The 23,981-nt window shown below is 40.3% G+C and overlaps 1 protein-coding gene across 8 annotated transcripts in view; it reads left to right on the forward strand.

Moving 5' to 3' along the window:
• pds5b (PDS5 cohesin associated factor B) overlaps positions 1–23,981 on the forward strand; it is a 275,445-nt gene that overhangs the window by 100,923 nt on the left and 150,541 nt on the right. For all 8 annotated transcript variants that reach the window (XM_069891626.1, XM_069891625.1, XM_069891623.1 and 5 more), the window contains 4 exons: positions 5,819–5,899; positions 12,540–12,680; positions 17,576–17,691; positions 22,166–22,260. In XM_069891626.1, the coding sequence (XP_069747727.1) occupies positions 5,819–5,899; positions 12,540–12,680; positions 17,576–17,691; positions 22,166–22,260 (433 nt within the window). The remainder of the gene's footprint in view (positions 1–5,818; positions 5,900–12,539; positions 12,681–17,575; positions 17,692–22,165; positions 22,261–23,981) is intronic.

Genomic DNA, 23,981 nt, shown 5'->3' on the forward strand with positions numbered 1-23,981 from the left:
GAACTCGAGCGAATACAATCCTAGACGATTTAATCTTTCATCATAAGTCAACCCCTTCATCCCAGGGATCAACCTAGTAAACCACCTCTGGACTGTCTCCAAAGCCAGTATATCCTTCCTCAAATATGGAAGACCAGTACTCCAGGTGCGGTCTCACCAGTACCTTATACAGTTGCAACATTACCTCCCTACTCCTGAATTCAATTCCTCTAGCGATGAAGGCCAACATTCCATTTGCCTTCTTAATAACCTGCTGCACCTGCAACCTAACTTTTTGCGATTCATGGACAAGTACTCCCAAGTCCCTCTGCACAACAGCATGCTGTAGTTTTTCACCCTTTAAATAATATTCAGCTTTTATTTTTCTTGCCAAAGTGGATAACCTCACACTTACTAACATTGTACTCCATCTGCCAGACCTTTGCCCACTCATCCAGCTTAACTATATCCCTCTGCAGACTCTCCACATCCTCATTACAGTTTGCTCTTCCACTCAATTTGGTGTCATCCGCAAACTTGGCTACACCACATTTTGTCCCCTCCTCCAAGTCATCAATGTAAATGACGAACAGTTGTGGGCCTAACACTGACCCCTGCGGCACCCACTTACCACTCTCTGCTAACCTGAAAAACTCCCATTTATCCCGACTCTCTGCCTCCTGTCAGACAACCAATTTTCAATCCAGGCCAATAGACTTCCCCGGACTCCACTTTCCTGTAACTTACTGATAAGTCTCTTGTGCGGCACCTTATCAAACGCTTTCTGGAAATCCAAATATACAACATCAACCTGTTCCCCTCTATCCACTGCACCCATTATATCCTCAAAGAATCCTAACAAGTTTGTCAAACAAGATCTTCCCTTTCTAAAACCATGCTGCGTCTGCCTGATTGAACCCTTACATTCCAAAAGTTTCACTATTTCGTCTTTACTGATGGCTTCAAGCATTTTTCCAACTACAGACATCAAGCTAATTGGCCGATAATTTCCAGTCTTCTGCTTACATCCCTTCTTAAAAAGTGGCGTGACATTTGCTGTCTTCCAGTTTGCTGGGACCTGCCCAGAATCCAAGGAATTTTGGTATATGACCACCAATGCATCAACTATAACTTCTGTCATTTCCTTCAGAACCCTTGGATGCATATCATCAGGACCAGGTGATTTATCTGGCTTTAGTCCCATTAGTTTCTCCATCACTACTTTCTTTGTAACAACTATTTTATCAAGGCCCTCCCCAACATTCGCATCCTTAACTCCACACTTGGGCATGCTGGACTTGTCTTCCACCGTGAAGACTGACACAAAATATTTGTTCAATGCCTCGGCCATTTCCTCATTTTTTGCGACCAGTTTTCCTTTCTCATCCTTCAAGGGTCCTATGTTAACTCTGGCCACCCTCTTCCGTTTTATATATTTATAAAATTTTTTGCGTTCTATTTTTATATTTTGTGCCAATTTACTTTCATAATCCTTTTTCCCATTTCTTATAACCCCCTTTGTAACCCCTTGTTGTCTCTTAAAGTTATCCCAATCTTCCAGTTTCTCACTGCTCTTTGCAGCTTCGTACATCTGCGCCTTCAATTTTATACTCTCCTTTATTTCCTTTGTTAACCACGGTTGATTTTTCCCTCCCTTGCTGCCCTTTTTCCTGACCGGAATATATTTTTGTTGAGCATTACAAAATATTTCTTTGAAAATCTTCGACTGTTGCTCAACTGTTTCATCAATTCGCCTGTGCTCCCAATCCACTCTGCTCAATTCCTCCCTCATCCTATGGTCGTCACCCCTGTTTAAGCATAATATATTAGTTTTAGATCTAACTATTTCCCAGATGGTCTCTGACTATTACACCATTTACTCTACCTATCTCATTGCACAACACTAGATCCAAGAAAGCATTTTCTCTTGTGGGTTCCTTAACATGCTGCACAAGAAAGCTATCGCGGATGCATTCTATGAAGTCCTCTTCCAGTCTCCCACGACCAACTTGATTTTCCCAATCTATGTGGAAGTTAAAGCCCCCCCATGACTACTGCCGTATCATTATTACATGCCTCACTTATCTCTCTATTTATTTCCTGTACCACTAAACTATTGTTATTTGGTGGGTGATAGATAACACCCACCAATAATTTTTTCCCTTTGTTATTCTTTATCTCTACCCAAATGGACTCAACATTATGCTCTTTAGATTTTATATCATCCGTCACTATTGCCTGGACCTCATGTTTGATTAAGAGTTCAACTCCACCTCCCTTACCATCCTGTCTATCTCTTTGCACCACCTGATAGCCTTGAAAGTTTAATTCCCATTTAGGGTCACCTTGTAATCATGTTTCCGTGACGGCTACCAAATCATAGGCATGGGTACCGATTTGCGCCTCAAGTTCACTAACCTTATTTCTAATACTGTGGGCATTCAGATAAAGTGCCCTTATGCTCTTTGTCCTTTTAATATCTAGTGACTTCTGTAACCTTTTCTTTTGATTTTTCTGCCCACTATTTTTCTTTGTAATTTTCTTAACACTATCGTTGACCCGAAAACTCACTTTACCATCTGATTTTTTACTTTCTCCTCGCAACATTACTTTTCCTATTCCCTTTCCATCTCCGGAGAATTCCTTCCCGCCACCAAGGGCACAGACACGGAAAGAGGGGCAGCACTGCAAAAACTGAGGGACAGGTTGGGGTCCCTCACACCACAGACTCCATTCCACCTTGATTATGTGTCCATTCACTGAGGTGCGCACTGCCGCCCCCACCCCCCCCCTTCCAGCAACCCTATGAAGGCCCCTACAAAGTGGTCCGCAGCAGCAAGTTCACATTGGACATTGCAGGCAGGGGGGAACTGTTCACAGCTGACTGCCTGAAGCCTGCGCATCTTGACTTCAGCGAACTGGTTCCCCTACTGCCAGCCAAGTGAAGGCAAAACCAACAAAGGACTTTGGGGCACAGGACACTATCATCGGTTCTGGGGGACAGGTTGTGTAGCGGTGCACATCACTGATGGCAGGTGAACCGGCCCCTCATTTTACAGTCGCAGCAGCGGAACAGCCATGTCAAGATGGTACCATCGGTCATCTTTTCCGCCGGCCCGGTCGGGTCTGCATGCGCGCGGGGTAACGTCATGATGTGTCTGGCATGAGGGCGGGACCTAACTGTGGCCTTATTAGGCGCAGCGCAGGAAATTTCAATAAACAACCAGAGTGCAAGTGAGCCCACTGGCTACTGGTCTCGTTCTTCCCGACTCCGTTTAGCTACTGCTACACTATTTCAGTTGATCACTGGATATGTAACGATCTCCATTAGCCAGTCACATCAGTTTCAAGAGTGAACTTGCTCCTTTGGAGGATCTTGAAATGTGTTGCTTCTGAGATGGTTGCTATTTATATTTTTGAATAACATTTGAAAGTAAATTACTTTTGAATAATATCTTTCATTTAGTGCATAAGATATGAACACATGGTTTATTTATTAAATGTACCCCATGCTGTTGACACCGAGAGCTGTTTAGCTGCTTTTAGTTTTGGTGTTTATTGACTGTGGCAGTTACAGGAGTAGAATGAGTGAGCAGGGAAGATGGCAATGGAAGAAGTGGTATATCTGTAATATAGTTATTGAGGAAAATGCCTTTCAATTGGTGTGATTTTAAATAAAATGCAAACTATAATTTTCTGTTATAGCTGAGTGTACAAGAAAGGGACAAAGACGATCTGAAAATAAGCAAACAGACAGCAGGTTTCTTTCTTAAAATCTAAAGACCTGAAAGGTTCCTTGTATTTGAGCACAAATATTTAACTTGATGTACATTGCGCTTCTTATTATCCAAAATGTTTGGGACTGGGCCCATTTCGGATAAATGTTTTTTTTCCTGAAAACTGATCATTTTTAAAAACAGCCCATTAGCAACAGTAAATCACTTGTAACAGAGTTTAAATGGCAACAAACAGCAAGGTAAGGGTTTTTAGGCATTAAAATAGTGTTTAATTCTCCCCAAAAGCAAAATGCTGGCCACTGCCGATCACCGATACATCCCCACCAAGGCCCTGCTCGTGCTGGGAGCCTGAGGCTCCCACTCCTGCTTGGAAACGAGGTCCCTGCTGCTGCCAGGAGCCCGAGGTCTGCTGCTGGCACCGCTGAGAGCCCATCGTCCTCAGTCAGTTCGGCTGCAAAAAAATGTTGGATAAATGAGTATTTTGGAGAATCCAATTCTGGATAATCAGAGTTATTCTGTAATTTGAATACCTTTTTCATTATTTGGGTACCTCAAGTAAAGAGTAAATGGATCACTACCACAAGTCCCAAATATTCTGAACTGTGGAAGCTCATCCACACAACAGGTGAACAAGCAAGCAAGTTCATGCCAGATCTGACTGTGAGAGCTCCGGGTGCGGGGCAAGCCCACAGCCTGGCGGCTGACATCATAAACGTCCCAGGAGTAGCAAGAATCAACGGGTTCTGAGGGAATTAAGCACATGTGAGAATTCTATTAAAGTCAGTTAGTTCAACTCACTTTCGACTCTTTATGGTTCTTTCACTTGCTGCTTGCCTAGTACAACTATATTGACAACCCTGATGGTCCAAAAGGTATTTGCACCCAACGATGACCGACCCAAGCACGCAGAATGTAGTTTCACTGAAACTGCCAGCTTTCTGGATCTTGCAGCTGCAGGTCTGGTTTGAAGCCCAGGTCAGGCTAATCGTCTCAGATGGCACAATGTGGTCAGTTCTCTCAACCAGGAAACAGCAGGCCACATCATCAACTTCCTACACCAGCCACCGGTTGCGGACATGTATGAAACAATCAAGATGCTCCATTCCGTACTTTTGGCCTCTCCCGCCATGAGCATGCACCGCGGTTGATCCACGTGGAAGGCCTAGGCAACCACACGCCATCTGCCTTAATGATTGAGGTGCTGGCGCTAGCAAACAACCATAAGTCATGTTTACTGTTCGAACAAGTCTTTCTTGCGCAGATGCCAGAAGATATCTGTCTCCTCATCGCTGATGACAATTTCAGTGACCCATGGAAAATAGCAGCCTTACGAGGGCCCATACAAGATGGTGCATCAGAACGGAACCTCGTGCATCCTTGATGTGAGCAGCCACGAGGAGACCTTCATCATTGAGCACCTCAAGCCGGCTCACCTAGACCTGGAACACCCCGTGACTGTGCTACCCCCATGCCGATGAGGCTGGCCACTCACACAGGTTAAAAAGGTGTTGGCTGTCGACTCCACACCATCTAACGATGGTTCGGTGGTGGTGCTGGGAGGGTGTGGGGTCATGTGGTGGGCTCACCCACACAACAGGCTCACAGAGTTGCAGGAAAGTCTACTGCACATCTGACTGTGAGAACTCCACATGCGGGACAAGACCATAGCCTGGTGGCTGATATCATAAAGGTCCCGGGAGTCTCAATCATCATCAAGTTCCGAAGGATTTAAGCGTGTGCAAGTATTCTATTAAAGTCAGTTGGTTCAACTCATTTTTGACTCTGTGTGATTCTTTCGCTTGCTGCGTGCCTAGTACGATTACAGAACATGAATTAACTTCATTAGTAGTCCCTGGAATGTTTATAATAATGTGAGACAGGTTTATATATTTGATTTTGAATTGACTTTTATTTAGACTGTGTAAATGCAGATCTTGTTGATTAAAAAGCTGCAGTTTGTTTCTCCAACTTAGTAATGTGCATTTCTTTGCTATGCATCAATATATACTGAATTCAGAAACAATCTTGTTTATGGCTAAAACTCACTAAATTAACAATGTTTGTTTATTTCAATTGTCTTGTATGCTTTTATTTTCTTGTAGAATCTAAACAAGCAAGCATATGATTTAGCAAAAGCTTTATTGAAGAGGACTGCTCAAGCAGTTGAACCTTATATTACAAATGTAGGTATTCATCTTTTTTCCCTTCAGGACTTCCTGTTCAGAGGTTATTGGTTCTGGTTTGGCTTGTGTTATACCATATTTTCTCTCATATAATATGCACACGCATATAACACATGGGTGCAGTATTTCTAAGATCAAAATTTCCCACTATAAACTGTGTCCATTCTTTCATTGCCTCTATTACTTTCTCATACTTGCAATAATATTCCCACACTTGCTTAAATTGCTGGCTCGTCTTTCCCATGGTCACTATTTATTGTGCACGTTCTTTCAGTGCTGCTATTATATTCCCACACTCACTAATATTCCCACACTCGCTATAAATTGCTGGTTCGACTTTCCCACACCTGCTATTAATTGTGCACGTTCATTCAACATGTAAAAATATTCTTGTTTAGCATGCATACATATCTAATGCACAGGTGGGGGGGGGGGGTAACCTGGTTTGTAAAATATGCATATAAAAAATATAGTAATTCGTTCAATATTGTGCAGTAAGGGCATTTTTGGTTGGATTTTGCCATCTTCATGCAGAACTGTGCATCCAAATGTTTGCCTATTGGCCCCTTTTTCAGTCACTTTCTAACCAGATCAATAATTTGTCTTCAGTTCATGAACCTATTAGGATGGATTTTTTATGATGCCTACTCCACCTTCTGTAATCTACCTGGTGTTATCGGCAAAGGACCAAACCAATTCCAACTAAATTTGATTGAGCTTTACTGATCTTTCACTCCACTCTAATTATTATGGAAATTGATTGAATTTTCAAATTTGAGACAAATGATTTGTGTCAAATGTCATTACAAATAAGACAAATAATCTATGTTTTGGAGAATCCCAATTTTTCAAGTGAACGTCGAACATCAGAGGTAGAGACCATTCCTTCTCCCTGTTCTGCCACTGAGTCATGTCATGGCTGATATTACTGTTCAAAAATCTCTTAATCTATCTTGCATACACTGAGCAATGCATCTGCACACTCCCCTTGCATTTCTCGATGAAGAAATTCCTCTTTGCCTCTCTCCTAAAAGACCAAGTCCTAATTTTGAGATGGACACCTTCTGATTATATGCCTCAAAGCTTGGTTAAACATCGACTCTTCATTCATTATGTCAATCCCTTTAATAATTTTTTTGTTTATTTCACTTGTATGATCTCCAGTTCTAAATTCATCTGCTTGATCTCTCCTTGAATGTTAGTTCCCCCAGTTTCCAGAAGTTAACATTGTAAACTTTTTGCTCCATATCTCCTTGAGGTATGGCTCACCAGGGACAGAGTAAATGAAAAGACATTTCTACTTTTGAATGAAATATGACTTCATTGAAGACCAACATATTTAATTGCTTCCTGTGTCTGTATTAGTGATTCATGTACAAGGACACTGGCTTTTATGAACATCAAGGCCTTTCAATTGCTTGGCATTTTGAAAACTACTTTTTAATTTTTCCACCAAAGTGTGTGATTTTCATTTATATTCTGTTTGCATGAGTCTACATTTAGGTCATAAAACTTCTCTGCATTCTCCTCTCAGTCCACCCTGTCACCTAGTTTTGTATCATCAACAACCTTTGATATTTTATCCTAAATCTATTCATAGAATAAGAAACAGATGATGGATTATGAACTACAGAGTCATTGCTCCAATTCGTATTAGTCAGTCTCTCATCAGAGACATTATTTGTTAATTTTCACTCCGTTTTACGTCAGGTAACTAATTCTCAATCAATAATCTCCTGTTTGCTGTCTTATCAAAGTTCTTTTAAAATTCCAAAATATCACATAAGCAAGTTTACTTTTATCTATTTTGCCAAGTGCCATATCAGAATAAAACTGAAATTAGTCAAACATTAATTTCCTTTCATAAATGCATGATTACTCTGGCCAATTTCTACGTGCCATGGTCCTCTTTCCTTCATAATAGATTCTAGTCTTTTCCATTCAATTGTTGTGAAACCAATTGGTTCTTAGTTGTTCTCCCACTCTCTCTCCATTCTTAAATACTACGATTATATAGGCTACCTTTAGATCTGCAGGAATTGCTCAAGAATCTATGAAATATTGGAAGCTGTCAACAAATAAATCCTAAATTCTCCATGAACCATGAACCATTTTTTCAAATTCTCAGCTCAGTGTCTGATTAACTTTTCCAATATGAGTTTTCCTCCGAATGGTAATTTCTTTAGTTTTTAAATACTCTCTTTTAATTTCTCTAGTCTTGGTCTGAAAGGAAACCATATTTTTTCATGTTTTAAAAATATTTTAAATCTTGTTTTAAAATGGCAGCACATGAGGTTGCAGCGGGCACTTCAGCTCTGTATAATGGTAAAATTCCTTACTCTGGACATTGTTTATTATTATCAAAGACTCTGGAAATTAGAACATGACATGGAATTGAGTAGAGGATTGGACAGTTAAGATATTCCGTGGTTTTAAGTTGCTGAAGCAAGAGGGCCAGACTGTAGTAAACCACAGAATAGGTGCTGAAGACGCAAGGTAGACAGTTGGGGATGTGATGGAAGGCATTGGAAGTGCTGTGCGAGAAAGCAGAAGTGCGGAATCAGAGCTAGACTAAGAATTGAGCCCTTCAGTCTAGCGCTCCCTATAATCTTGCTCGCAAATGCGAGATCACTGGAGAAGAAAATAGATTACCCAAGACTGCATATGAACCAGAAAGAATTGCAAGGCTGCTATGCTCAGATGATTACAGAAATGTGGCTCCAGGACTCCATTCCAGACTCTGTGATCCAGCTAGATGGCCTTATTTCCCTCAGGGCAGACAGAGAAGCTGTTACTTCTGGCAAGGCTCGAGGAGCGGTCTGTGCATTCACATCAATGAGGACTGGTCCACAATTGTCTCTGTTGTAAATACTTTCTGCTCAGCAGCGATAGAGTGCCTGAAGGTGACCCTTCTACCTGCCCTGGGAATTCACAGCCACACTGATTACTGCAGTTTACGTTCCACCTTCAATGAATGAAGATGAAGCAATGAAGAAGCTTTATGGTGCCATCTGCCCAGATGTACTAACCTGATGATGCCATGATTGTTGCTGTTGAATTCAACCACACCAACCTGAAAGCAGTTCTACCACTGTTTCAACAACATGTCAACTTTGCCACCAGACGAGAGAGCACCCTGGATCGAGTGTACACCACCGTCCCTGGTGCATAAAAGGCTTCCCCTTGCCCCCTCCTTGGATCATATAGTAGTCCTGCTAATCCTGGCATATTGAACAAATGAAGCCAATTTACAGGGAGATGAGGATGTGGAAGGGATGGTGCCACAGCAATGTTACAAGACTGCTTTGAAACTATGGACTGAAGCTGCTTCAGGGAGGCGGCCACCTATAATGGTCATGTGAGCATTGAGGACAACATGAGCTCAGTGACTGGCTACATCAGAAATTGCATTGAGGATGTCTCTGAGATCAAATGCTTCACAACCATGGATAACCAGAAGTCATGGTTGGATAGAGAAGTTGGGGCACTTCTCAGAGCTCGTGACAAGAGACAAGATGGCATTAAGATCAGCCAGAGCTGAACTCTCCCTTGCAGTCCGGAAGGGAAAGTGTGGGTATGCACGGAAAATCCATAGGACAGCTGTGCGACATGAGGTGCATGTGGGAAGGGATCAAAACTATAATAGACCTTATGACAGCATTGTGAATCCAAGACAACAACATCTCCCTTCTGGACAGATTGAAAATCTTCTATGCACGGTTTGATGAGAAGAACAGGCTGATGTCGAAGAAAGCTCCATGTCCCTCTGATGAACGGGCCCACTGCATAGCTGCAGCTGAGGTGAAGAGAATCTTATCCAAGGTGAACCCAGACAAGGCAGCAGAACCAGACAGCATACCGGGTCGGGTGTTGAAGATTGACGCAGACCAACTGACTGAGGTCCTTATGAACATCTTCAACATTTCACTGCACCAATTCATCATTTCTGCGGGTTTCAAAGTGGCCACCATCATTCAGGTACCAAAAATGGCGACAGTAACAGGCCACAATGTCTATTACCCTGTGGCACTGACCTCATGAAATGCTTCGAGGGTTTGATGATGGCATTGCATCAAAGTGCACTTCCCAGAGATGCTGAATCTATTTCAGTTTAGAGGAAACATTTCCACTGATGTCCCTCCATTCCATTCTGGCCCACCTAGAGCATGACACTTTGTATGCCAGGCTGTTGTTCTTGGACTTCATGTCGACATTTAATACAATCATTCCCCAGAGACTGATAGAGAAACTGTCCTCACTGGGACTCAGTGAACCTCACTGCAACTTTATTTTGAATTCCTAATGTAAAGGCCACAGTTGAGCACTGTCATGCTGCGTACTGGCGCACCTCTGGGCTGTGTGTTCTTCCTGCTTTTGTTCACGATACTGACCCATGACTGCAATGCCAGATTCACCTCCAACAGAGTCATCAAGTTTGCAGATGACACAACAGTAGTTTGCCTCATCAGCAACAACAATCGGTTGCACTCAAGAGAAGAGGTGGAAAATCTCGTGAAATGGTGTGAGAATAACATCCTGAGTCTCAACGTGGACAAAACAAAGGAGAAGATTGTGGACTTCAGGAGGACCAGAGACGGCCCCCCTCCTTTAAGTATTAATAAATAGCTCAATAGTGCAGAGAGTAGAGAACATTAAGATCCTTGGAATCCCTAAAGAAGTGACCTATCCTGGACACATAACATCTTATCACTTGTCAGGAAGGCGCAACAGCGACTGCACTTCTTGGGAAGACTGAGGCAGGCAGGTTACCAGCCACCATCCTGTCAACTATCTACTGGAGTCCTATCAAGAGTTCTAGCTGGCTTCATCACAAATGTAATGCGGTTGCTGTTATAGAGCATTAGCTCAGAGCTCAGTTCACGGGTCCATAAGAGCGGTAGAGAACGTTACTGGGGTCTCCCTTCCCGCATCGCCGTGAGCTACCGGGATTGTTGTCTGAAGAGGGCTTGCAAAATTGTTGAGGACCCCTATCACTCTGCATGCAACATCTGCCAGGTACTTCTGTCAGGAAAGAAGTACAAGGGGTATCAGAGCCAGAACCACCAGGCTGAGACACAGCTTTGTTCTGCAGGCAGTGAAACTGCTGAATGACTGATGAACTGCTCACATAAGCTACTTGAGACTCTACTATATATTTAACAATAATTATTATTTTTATAAAGTAAAACGCCTGGTATCCGGCATCTATGGGGATTAGTAAATGCCGAACAAGTGAATTTTCAGGTTACTTGAGATTGTACATTACGTGATTGGCAAACTAATAACAAGGTGTGTCAATTTTAACCTTCCATATTTTTTACATATTTATTTTCCACAATGTTTTGCTGGTTGCTTGAGGCTGCCGGTTGTGTGAATTCTGGATAACAGGGGTTTTACTGTGTATTAATATACATACTACACATGTATCATTTGTATGTGTGTAATGTTTGCACGTATTTTTTGTATGATTTTGCAGCGAGGATTGGAGAACGCCATTTCGTCGAGTTCTACTTATACAATCGGGACATAATAAACTTGAACTTGATCTATATAAATATTACATTCTAATTTTAAGATCCTTGTTATCCTATTCTTGTATTTTTCTTTACTTATCAATGCTTTGTTCTCTTTTACTGAATTTTGATTTTTTTTTCTCAATCTTGAGGCACATTCTAAGTCTTTTTCCTTGATTATAAAACTATTTCTAACACCCTGAAAGCCACAGCTGGACCACTTTTCCTTTTGATTTTTTTTGGTCTTGAATGCAATATATTGTAAAATATATATTTATTTAAAAGTTACCCATTGCTTGATTGCTTTCATTCTTTTATTGTAGCTTCACATTCTACTGTAGCCTTTCGTATGCTTTGCTTATTAAGATTTTAAGATCCTTGTTTCAGATCGAATTAAATTACTTTCAAACATTAAATAAAATTCTGTCTTGTTATGAGCACTCTTTCCTTAAGCTAAAAGTTTATTAATTAGCTCTTTCATTTGTGATCAAATAATATTTCAGCCCACAGAACATTCAATAATTGGCAAAAAATCGAAGTCAGGAGTAGTCTGAAATTTCTGCTTAAAAAGATGATTGTCCATACAGACCTGTTCTCTCTTAGTTCCTGAACTATATCCAAGATTGGGAGCCCTTGCAATTATGTTTTTTTTTCTAATGGTGCCCCAGTGTTAAATGCCTAGTCCTCCAACAGTGAAACGTGAACTTCTACAGTTAACTAGCACATAATGCTGGTAAATCAGCCCACTGTTCCTTTGCCTCCATAGACCTGACTGAGATTTGTTTACATAGATCATTTAAGAGGAAAGCAACAACCATGAGGCAACTTAGAGGAAATTTAATTTTTTAACAGATTGATTACTGACAATTTGCACTGCTTGGAAGCATGGTTTATCAATTCTCAAAGCAGTTTTTACCTATCAGCAAAGACCAAGCTTCTTTTTTGGATGTTCATAAATTAACCCCCCTCATTTAAGAGTGGGTTTAATAATGGTGACAACTTAAAATTAGTGCTTGGGATAGAGGGGGGTTTGGAAAGGAAATTCATATTTATATTAATTGTGAATTTTTAAAATATAATTGGCGTGAAATACAGATCCTACTAACTGGTAAATTTTCTGTCAACAGTTTTTTAACCAGGTTTTAATGCTGGGCAAGACCTCCATTAGTGATCTATCAGAACATGTTTTTGACTTGATCCTTGAGCTCTATAATATTGACAGTCATCTGCTGCTTTCTGTTTTACCACAGTTGGAGTTTAAGCTTAAGGTACACTTGTTAACTCTTTTCTATATATTGTCTTTTTTTAAAAGCATCAGCTTGATCTGTAAGGTATTAGTAAGTAAGATGTAGTCATTTTTCTATAAAATTGATAATTTTCTACATTGTTGTTCAAGGTTCCTTTTATTGTCGTGTAATGTTGTATTAAAAATGTAATCTACATGATGTACTTCAACTTTGTCCAAGTTCAGATTTATTGTCAGAATACATACATGACATCACATGCAACCCTGAGATTCTTTTTCCTGTGGGCTAGGCAGTATTTCTACTTATCGGTTGTGCAAAAAACTGCGCTGGAGAGTTTTGCCTGCAGTGTACAGGGCTATGTCCGTGGCCTGTTGCAGGGTTTTCTGCTCAGAGGTATTGATGCCCCCACTCCTGGCTATGATGCAGCCAGTCAGCACACTTTCTACTACACATCTATAGAAGTTTGCCAAGGTTTTCGATGTCATACCAAACTTTTGTAAATTCCTGAGAAAATAGAGATGCTGACGTGCTTTCTTCATGATGATATTCACTTGCTGGGTCCAGGAAATGTCCTCTGAAATAGTGACCCAGAAATTTAAATTTGCTCACCCTCTCCACCTCTAATGATCACTAGATTGTACACCTCTTGGTCCACAATCAGCTCCTTGGTTTTGGTGACATTGAGTGCGAAGTTGTTAATACACCATTCAGCTAAGCTTTTAATCTCTCTCCTGTATACTGACTCTTTACCCCCTTTTTTTAAAATGTTCTGTGTGACAATTAAGATTTTTGCTTTATTCAACCTTCACTGGACTGTAAAATTATTTTGTGGGATTAATTTAGAAATATGATTTCCTTCCAAATTACTTTTTAGATGTATTGTAAATCATATTTTGTTTCAAATAAAATTGTCTTTCAAGATGAATCCTAAAGAAAGGCAGGACTTGTAAGAGGATGGGAATTGTAATTTGTTTTTGTAATAATGTAGGACAAGATGGAAAAGTTTCATGCAGAGTCCAAGTTGAAGGTGTGCTTGTGAAGTTTAATGAGTGTCCAGAACCATTGAAGGAGTGTATCTTGAGCACGAGAATATTAAAATTCAGATGAATAGAATTTGAAAAGGTCATCACGATCAGACTCCTTGAGAAGCCCCATAGTGCAGTAGTTAGTGCTACTTTCAGCTCAAAAGGCCCAAGTTTGTTCTTGACCTCGGGTGCTAAACGAATGGAGATTGCATCTGCTCCAGTGTAAATTAATGGCAAAAAGAATGAAAGGGGACGTGGATGAGCATGTGTGAGAGAGAATAAGTTGCAGGAGTATGGAGAGATAGAGGGAGTGGGATGAAAGAAATTTATTTCTGAAATACTTTACTCTTTTAAGAAGCAAGAGCATGTGTCAGTTAGTATGGTGCAGTTCATGCTCTAAAACTGTTCCTTCAGAATGAGAATTTCTATGGGATGTTTTGTGTTTTGTAATTTTGTGGGAAACCGTTTTGTTTATGTATGTCAAGACTGTTGAATTATAAAAGAAACATTACAATCTAGCCATCTACATGCAACCCTGGAACACCCAGACAACAAATACATCAGGATGTTCTGTATTGACAAGAGGTTGGCTCCTCAATGAGAATCAACAAAGATGCATCTCAAACATGTATGCTTAACCCACTGCCCTACTCTCTCTACACCCATGACTATGTGGCTACACACAATTCAAATGTCATCTACAAATGTGTCCATGACAACATGGTTGTCAGCAGAATCACCAATAGCAATGAGGAAGTGTACTGGAGAAAGATAGATCAGCTAATTGATTGGGGTAAAAACAAAATCCTTGCACTTTATGTTAGCAAAGCTAAGTTATTGATTGTGGACTTCAGGAAGGGAAAATAAGAACACAAACTAATCCTCAGAGGGTCAGCAGTGGAAAGGTTAAAGAACTTAAAATTCTAAGGTGTCAGCATTTCTGAAGATCTATCCTGGGATCATTATGTCGACGTGATCATAAAATGGGCTTGCCAACAGCTATATTTAGTTAGGAATTTGAGATTTGGTGTGTTACTAGAGATTTGCAAATTTCCACAGGTGTAGCTTGGAGAGCATTCTGACTGGTTGCATCACTGTCTGGTATGACAGTGCCAATGCACAGAACAGGAAAGGGTTGCAAACTCAGCCAGCACCATAGGCATTAATCTTCACTTCATTAAGGACATCTTTAAGAGGCACTATCTCTATAAAGCAATTTCTATCATTAAGGACCCTCACCACCTCAGCCATGGCCTTTTTTCACTGCTACGATCAGAAAAGGAGGTATAGGAGCCTGAAAATGCATATCCAACATTACAAACACAGCTTCTTCCCCTCTACCATCAGATTTCTGAACGGACAATAAACCTCTCAACACAACTTCACTTTTTTTTCCACTAATTATTTATTTTTAAATATTGTATTTATGGAACTGTAATTATTGCACCTGTGACACACAATACTGCTGCTGCAGAACAACAAATTTCGTGATGTGTTCATGACAATAAACCTGATTCTAATTCCGATTCACCACCATCCCCCCCCTTAAAACTAATTAGCAAACTCCAAGACCATGGCCTCAATGTCCATGTGTAATTGGATCCTGGAGTTCCGAACCTCCAGACCACAAGCATTGTAGATTGGCAAGAAAATCCTACAATCTCCATCATCACCAGAGCACGATGGGGTGCGTATGGGCAAGGGGGGCAACCCTTCTCTACTAGCTTTACACCTATCAAAATGTGTGACTCGATACGACAACCATACCATTTACAGATTTGCTGTCATTGCCACCATTGTGTAAACAGCAGAGGGCTGTTTAAATAGAGGCAATGTGTCAACGTGCAGGAGGGAGGTTGAAAACCTGAATGGTGTTCTCACAGCAACCTCTCAGTCAATGTCACCAAGACCAAGGAAAACCAGAGGTATATGTCCCAGTGATCATGGGGGGGGAATCAGAGGTGGAGGGGGTGAGCAAATTTAAATTCCTGGGAGTCGCTATCTAGAGGTCCTTTCCTGGATTCATCATACGCAATGTCATCATGAAGAAAGAATGTCAGTGCTTCTACCTCCTCAGAGTTTGTGGAGGCTCAGTATGTGATCAGAAACCTGTTTAACCCTCTACAGATGTGTTGTGAATAGTGTGCTGACGGGCTGCATCATAGCTTGGTATGGGAGCACCAATTACTCAGTGGAAAGTCCTGCAAAAGAAGATGGACACAGCGCAATACATCATAGGCCAAACTCTCAACATCAAGAACATCTACGTGGAATGCTGCTGTTGGAGTACAGCAGCAATCATCAAGGATCCACGCTACCCAGGACATGCTCTGTTCTCATGAGTGCCATCAGGAAAGAGGTATAGATACCACAGAACTCCTTCCACAGGTTCAAGAACAGTTGCTACCCCCAACCATCAGACTCTTAAACAGCAGGCTCAGAAACTCATTTAAGGACACAACACATTTTTTTAAACTGAATATTTATTTTTCTCCCTATTGGCACAGTCAGTATGTTTACATTTCTTTATTTGATTAAGTTTCTCTATTTTGTTTGAATGTTACCTCTTGAGTTTAGTTTACAGTTACCAATAAGTAGAAATTCTGCCTGGCCTGCAGGAAAAAGATTCTCAGGATTGTATGTGCTGTCATGTCTGTACTCTGACAATAAATTTGAACTTTAATAGGAATGGCAAAGTAAATTTTAGAAATATCTGAAACAGAATGCAACATCGTGTCACATCAGGTAATATGTTCTAGTTTTAAGAACAAATTTGAGTGTGCTCTTGATTGTATTCACTGAAACATTCATGTGGCCTTAATTATTTTTTGGAGCTGCTGGACTCTTTGAGTCTTGTTTATTCCTACAAGTAATTTTGCTAGAAAATGCACAGTTTGTTGGTAAACTTTGATTTGATTACAAAATAAATCCCAAATGTACTGTCCTTGTTCTTTATTTTTGTAAGAACTTTAGATTCCTTGGTCTTAAGTGGCTGTTATTTTTGAACACTTCTAAGAATTTATTTTGTCTGTTCAGGCACACTGCAATCAAACATCAGTGACAATTTAAAAAAAAACTCTTGAGTCTTTTTTCTGCAATCTATGGATTCAGATTTATTGTCAGAGTACAGACATGACATCACATACAATCCTGAGATTCTCCTTTCTGGGCTTGAGGCAGAACCACTACTTATTGGCAGTGCAAAAAAAAATGACTCTATGTACACATGTAAACAAATGTAAGCAAACTGTACAATACAGAGATTTTAAAAATTCAATAAAATGCAAAAGTAAGATTCCTTAAATGTCTGATTGAATTTGTTGTTGAGTAGTCTGATGGTGGAGGGATAACAGCTGTTTCTGAACCAACCTGGTGGTACAAGTCTTGTGGCACCTATACCTCTTTCTAGATGATAGCAGTGAGAACAGAGCATGGGTTAGGTGATGTGGGTCCTTGATGATTGCTCTTGCTCTCCAATGGCAGCATTCCCTGTATTCCTAGCATTCTCAATGGTAGGGAGGGTTTTACCTGTGATATCCTGGGCTGTGTGTACTACCTTTTGCAGGACTTTATGCTCAGAGATATTGGAGTCCCCAAACCAGGTCGTGATGCAGCCAGTCAGCCTGCTTTCCACCACACATTTGTAGAAATGTGCTAGGTTTCTGATATTATAATCAAACCTCCATAAACTGAGGAAGTAGAGATTTCTTGGCACATTTTAGTTTCTATTGCTTTCAAATTATGGATCCAGATTCATGGACTAGAATTCTTTCCATTTTCTCAAAGCAAATGCATTTGTGAATGATGTTTGGTTTTTGATTAAGATGCGATCAATATTTTAAAGAAGAAATTAGTCATGGCTATTTAGTTTCACAATTCTCACGTTCACAGAGCAATGATAATGAAGAACGGTTAGCCGTTGTTAAACTGCTGGCAAAAATGTTTGGAGCAAAAGATTCTGAACTGGCATCCCAGAACAAACCCTTGTGGCAGTGTTATTTGGGAAGGTAGGATATGTTTCCACAATGACGTATTTCAGAAGTATTTTATTACAAAGTGCATTGGATGTATTGAAGCCATGAGTAAGTTCTTCCAGTAATATGTAAATTGCAAATTTAAAAATTATAGGCGATCCCCTTATTTTCACATTTATTGAGGTTCTCTATATGGATGAAGATGATTAATCTCTTCATTGTTATTTATATTGCCAATGGTTACATTTTTCAGCATTGCATTATGGAGTAAAATTTAAAATATTCCAATATATTTGCTAATTTTATCAAAGGATGTTGATTTTTTTTTCCTTCCCAGAATGAAAATTAATTGCATTTACTTTTGGTTAAAAACTACAGAGCTTGTGAAGATTTCATAGCAAAGGCTGAGTGAGGGACCTCAAGTGTATACACAGTTTCCTAAAAATGAATTTACAATATGTAGGTGTTGCTAGAATTTAATGTCCTTAAGAGGTGGAATTGGACTTATCCTTCTGGAGAACTTGGTTTTGCTGTTCTTTCACCAATCTCCTTTCAAGCAGCAGTATTCCTTCTCTATCTTTGTTTTTGATGATAGATACTGTGAATTTGCGAGGTGTATACAGAGCTCAAGCAAATAACTTCAGGGCTTTTGTAAAAGGTGCACATTGCATGCTGCTGGTGGTGGTATTAAATGTTTGGGCTATAGGGTAGGCATTTAAGGTGGCAACATTGACTTGCATGGAAATGCAGCTTTCACCCAGGCCAGTTGAAAGTTTTCCATGCGCTCCTATTTTATACCTTGTTCATGATGTAAAATCTTCAGCATCTCAGAGGTGAGTCACTCACTGCAGGATGTTGAGTACAAATAGCACAATTTGTGTACTGATCAATCAAAATTTTAGAGATTAGAATACCAGATATAGATGGTATTCTGAATGTTAAGGATAAGAACCTGGCATTCATGGCAGATGTTCACTGTTTGGCACGTATTACTTTATGTTACTTGCCATCTATAAGCTTGTGTCTGAATGTTGAGCAGACAAAGAACTGCTAGAGGAACTATGCAGGTCAGACATGGGTAGAAATGGTCAACTAATATGCAATAAGCAAAAGTGCTGGAGAAACTCAACAGGACATTCTATAGGAAGAAAAGGGTAACCAATGTTTTGAAGCTGACACCTTCGTTAAAGTTTCTCTTTACGTCCTATAGATGCTGTGTGAACTGGTCAGCCAATGTTTTGGATTTGAACCCTTTACCAAGGCTAAGGTTTAAAAAAGTGAAATTACACATACAAATGGAAAAAAAAAACACAGGGATGAGGGCCAGAATTGATGGCGTAAAGCAGTCATTCTCAACCTTTTTTGGCCATAGCTTCATTAGAACTCTGTTCAAAAATTTAAGGGCCCCTTTCCCTGTGAACCAGTCAAATTTAGTTGTTATTTTTTCTGTACTTCTGAATATGTAATTTATTTTTTAATGATTTCAGACCTCCCTCCTTAAATGTGCTGTGGCCCCCAGGGCCCTTTGAGAATTGCTGGTGTAAAGGACAGAAATTGTGGAGGTAGAGGGAGAAAACAATGAGAAGGTGAAAAAAATGTTAGATAAAATATGTTCAGACATTGGTAAAGAAGATCTGGAAACAATGAAATTAGATGATGGTGGGGGTTGACTAAAATCAGAAAAAAAACAATGTTCATGCAAATTCATGTTTAAGGATGTTCATTATGAACATGATATGTCATTCCAAAAGTTTATGATTGATCTCACCCTGACAATAGGTGAAGCTGAAGACAGAAATGTCACTGTAGGAATGGTTCGAGGAGTTAAAATAGTTAGACCCACAATCAGAGCATTGATGTTAAGCGAACCAATCTGTGTTTGGTCTCACCAGAGGAGGCCACACTGAATGCAATAGATTATGTTGACAATGTGCATTGAAAGCTTTGCCTTAGTTGGAAGATGTGATTTGGCTCTGGATAGAGGTCAAGGAGAAAAATATTGCTAGATTGTTTCAGGAAGGTAGCCAATATTATACAAGACCCCCATCATCTGGCAACGCTCTCTTCAGGCAGAGGTTAGGAAACATGAGGTTGCCACTTCTAGGTTTAAGAACATTTTTTCCTCCTAGCAACTATCAGGGTTTTGAACCTTCTCATGTTACCTGGTCCAAAGATCTACACTACAGATGCAACACTTTTTTTTGCATGACCAACTGTCAATATTATTTACTTTCTTTACTCTAATTTTTTTTTATCTTTGTGGTGTCTTATGCATTAATTATACTTATTGGTGTGAATTATGTACCTGGGATGCTGCAGCAAGTAAGATTTTCATTGCATCTCTATATTTGACTTGGGTACAAGATCATAAACTTTTCATTCGTTCATTGTGTTGTGAAAGAGTATATAGAAATGTTTTTGCGAGATAAATTGGGAAAGGTTTGTTAGAATAGGTCAAATACAAACACTTTAAAACAGATCTTATTTGAAATACTGGAGCTCTGCTAATGCTAGACATAGTGGCTTCTCACCTTTTTCAAGAACTTTGAAGAGTGCTCAAGAGACTTCACTAATGGATTGTTGTTTACCAAAGGCAACAGATGAAAGAGAATGCTGGAGCCGCTGCTGTCTGGAAGAGGGTCATGTGGTTTTGCAAGAAACGAGAGTCAAACAGGCTTTCTCTTGTTTGTGTGTGTGTGTGTGTGTGTGTGAGAGAGAGAGAGAGAGAGAGACACACACACACAGAGATCACTTCACAGTGTTACAGCCAGCAGAAGTAGCTGGGACTGGAACAGGACAAGCTGGCAATCTTGTCCACAGCCCATTTGGAGGACAGCCTGGTCACAGCCTTTGTGGTTCATGCAAGAGGAGAGGACTAGCTGTCTGTTTCACTTGGAATAAGAGAAACAAGAAGGAACTCTGTGGTGTCCTGAAATAAAGAGGTTATCAACTGGAGAATCCTGACAGGGCAAGTTTCGTCAGCAGGACACTGAGGTGACTGATGGAAATACATCAGCTGTGGATGTCCTGGAACAACAAATCTCTCTCTGAAACCCGACAAGAACCTTCTTGAGCAGTAACCTGGTGAACTTTATACATGTTAATTTCTGTGCACAGTACAAGAATTGCCTGCAACCAATGAACTTGGAGAAATGAGAAGTGAGATTGGATTGTGAACCAAATAACTTTTCTGAACTTACACACACACACACACACACACATTGCATACACGTGCACTTAGAATTAGAAGGGGGTTATGTTAATAGTGATAAGTTAAAGTTTGATTCTATTTTCATGTTTAAAGATAATTAAAAACAACTTTTGTGTAACTAACCATTTATCTTGGTGAATATCTATTACTGCTGGGTTTTGTGGTCTTCTGGGCTTGTAATAGTCTTATGTGGAGGCATTGATTATTTCATTTTCTAGGGAATAATGAAAACAATTGAATAGTGTACAGTCATTAGAACAGTCTTCACTTGGAAGGTAGATAATTTGTAAAGCTGTGTAAGGCTTGGCGTGAATATTTTATATTGACATTTGTAATGTTTACTTAGCTGAGCCATGCTCTGCCATTGAATGGTTATTTGGATCTGCACTTTACATCCACTCTAGTCTTTCTACTTCATTTGGAGATGTACACTTGGGATAGTGTGATGGGGAAAAAAACTGATGTCCTTGTAGGGTGCATACTTTAGGTTACCATTTTAAAACAAGAATAATGGCACTGGAAAGGATTTTTAAAAATTGTGATGCAAAGGTAATGATGGAATTTCAAGTTGTTAAAGGATGAACTAGCTAAAGAATAATTGAGTTCTTTAAAAATAAATTGACTGGTTTTGATCAGTTGAAACATTCTTTGTGTCTGCATTATGAATTAAATGCTCAACAAGAAATTCTATTGGGCTTTTGTGGAAATCTCTTTTCCCAGAGAGTAACAAGAATTATGAACTTGTAACGACAATTAACACTGGAGATATTGACTCATTTCAGGGAAAACAAAATGAGCAGAGGCTAATGATGTAAGAAGATAAATGAAACTTGAGTAAAGCATAAATATTGGCATGCAGTAATAGAAACTTTACAGTGTAGATTTGGTTTGATGATCATTAACCTTTAGAGCAAGTCTTGATAGATCTAGCATTGTAAAAAAAAAGTCATCACATTTTGCAGAACAGTTTTCTTTGTATTTGCATTAATTATATGGGGATACTACAAGTTCAGATGACAAATTAGCATAATCTAAACTGAATATGTGAAGTAATTTTGATAAAATCAGAAGCATTTATAAACCTCTTGGAACATCAATTCTATATGGTTGCAGTTAATTGTTGTGCAATAAACCATCATTTTACTGTATTCCACCATTTTGTTTTCAAGAGCACTGGAACTGTTAACAATTCTAATTGGCAATAAGCAAATATACCCATTATGATAGTACACAATAAATAGGTTTCTAATTGAATTTATTTCTATCTTTGAACTATTATAACGATTATTCCCATAGGTTCAATGACATCCATGTTCCTATCCGCCTTGAATGTGTGAAATTTGCAAGCCACTGTCTTATGAACCATCCAGATTTAGCAAAAGACCTTACTGGTAAGTATACACTTGACTTTAATTTGTAAAACATTTACTGATTTCTTTAACAGAAGATAGATTTAAAAGATGTACTTGTGTCACTGCAAATTTGGGATATTTGATATTAATGTTATCCTACACAATTATGATATTTTAAGAATATATTTAATACCTTCATGTGAATTTAGCATGATTAAGTATGTCCCTGATTAAAATGTTTGGAAAACAATGGTTGGTGAAACAAAAGATATGGTTAGAAAATAACAAGATTCATTCCTACACCTGATTCCATCTGCCTATCTTCACCTCATCTGGTTTCACTTAATTACCTTCCTGTCTAAGTTTCTACCTAGTGCCTCCCTTCACCTCAAATTGCTCTGTCTGGCCAATTTATATTTTCCTTGTTTGATTCCACCTATCACTCAAGAGCCACTTTATCTAAAGTACGTCGTTCCCTTCCTTCACCTGACTCCATCTCCCACATCTCATCTGATTACACCTACTGGCTACCATCTGGCACACCCTTCCCTCTCAACTCTTAATGTTGGGCATCTTCTACCTCTACTCTTGGTCCTGATGCAGGATCTTGACCTGAAATGTTGACCATCCCTCTACCTCCACAGATGTTGTGTTCCTCCAACAGTTTTTTTTTGCTGCAGATTTCAGCGTCTTCAGTTTCTTATGTCTTACACTTTTTATTTATCAGCTTGAACAACAAGAATGCTTACATTTAAATTCCACTATTTGGGGCCTTTGTAGCGACTGATCCAGCAGTGCTACGAAATGAAGAGATGTTCACTCAATATGAGGGTGAACCAAAAACTGACTTTAACAGCATTGCCCCGTGGGGAACACCCACTTCCAGTGACGTATGTGTTGGCTTCTGGAAGTGACGTCAGAGTGTCACTGCGTCACTCCTCGGCCAGTGGTGCGCCACACGGAAGTGGGGTGTTCCCTTCGCTTGCACTTGGCGTCAACCATGGGCGGCTTCTTGGTAATGAAGGAAAGCCTGCGCCATCTTGGGATGCCAACTGTAGCGGCGAATCGGCTGGTCAGCCCGTGTGGTTGCTTGGCCTGCTACACCCCCCATCGCCGCCGTCCCCTGAACCGTTTAACTTGCAGTCTCTGAGTGGTTGGCCTGGGGGTCCGTGGCTGGCAGATTGGAGTCCAGGTGCATGGCTTTGAGGCAGTCGACTGTGAATCTGTTCAGTCGGCTGCCAATGTCCAGTGTAAACACTACACCGTCTCTCTGTAGTATTTCTTGCTGACCTCTCCTTACGAAAACTTAGTGGGTGGACTGCAGGTCTGCGGGGATATGAGTGGGCAGCAAGCCGTATTGAGACGATGGTGATGGCTGGGCGTTCACCCGCTTGCACCCTCAACCTCCTGAGGACGTCTAAGGTGCTGGTTTGTGGGTGAGGGGGAGGGTGGGGTTTGAAATGGATGTCCCCGGGAATGATGAGTGGGAAACCCTACACCATCTCTGCGAATGAGGCTGGCAGGTCCTACTTTGGTACAATGTGAATGCTTAGGAGTACCCACCCAGTTTAGGCCATGCAGTGGGGCTTTCAAGACGGCCTTTAGGTGGCGGTGGAAATGCTCGACGAGGCCATTTGCTTGGGGGTGGTAGGCCATGGTGTGGTGTACTTGACTGCTGCAGAATTTAGTCAGATTGGACCAGAGTGAAGAGGTGAACTGTGCCCCTCGGTCCGAGGTGATGTGGGTCTGGACTCCGAAGT

The sequence above is a fragment of the Narcine bancroftii genome, chromosome 7 (assembly GCF_036971445.1).
Source record: "Narcine bancroftii isolate sNarBan1 chromosome 7, sNarBan1.hap1, whole genome shotgun sequence".
Taxonomy (NCBI): Eukaryota; Metazoa; Chordata; class Chondrichthyes; order Torpediniformes; family Narcinidae; genus Narcine; species Narcine bancroftii.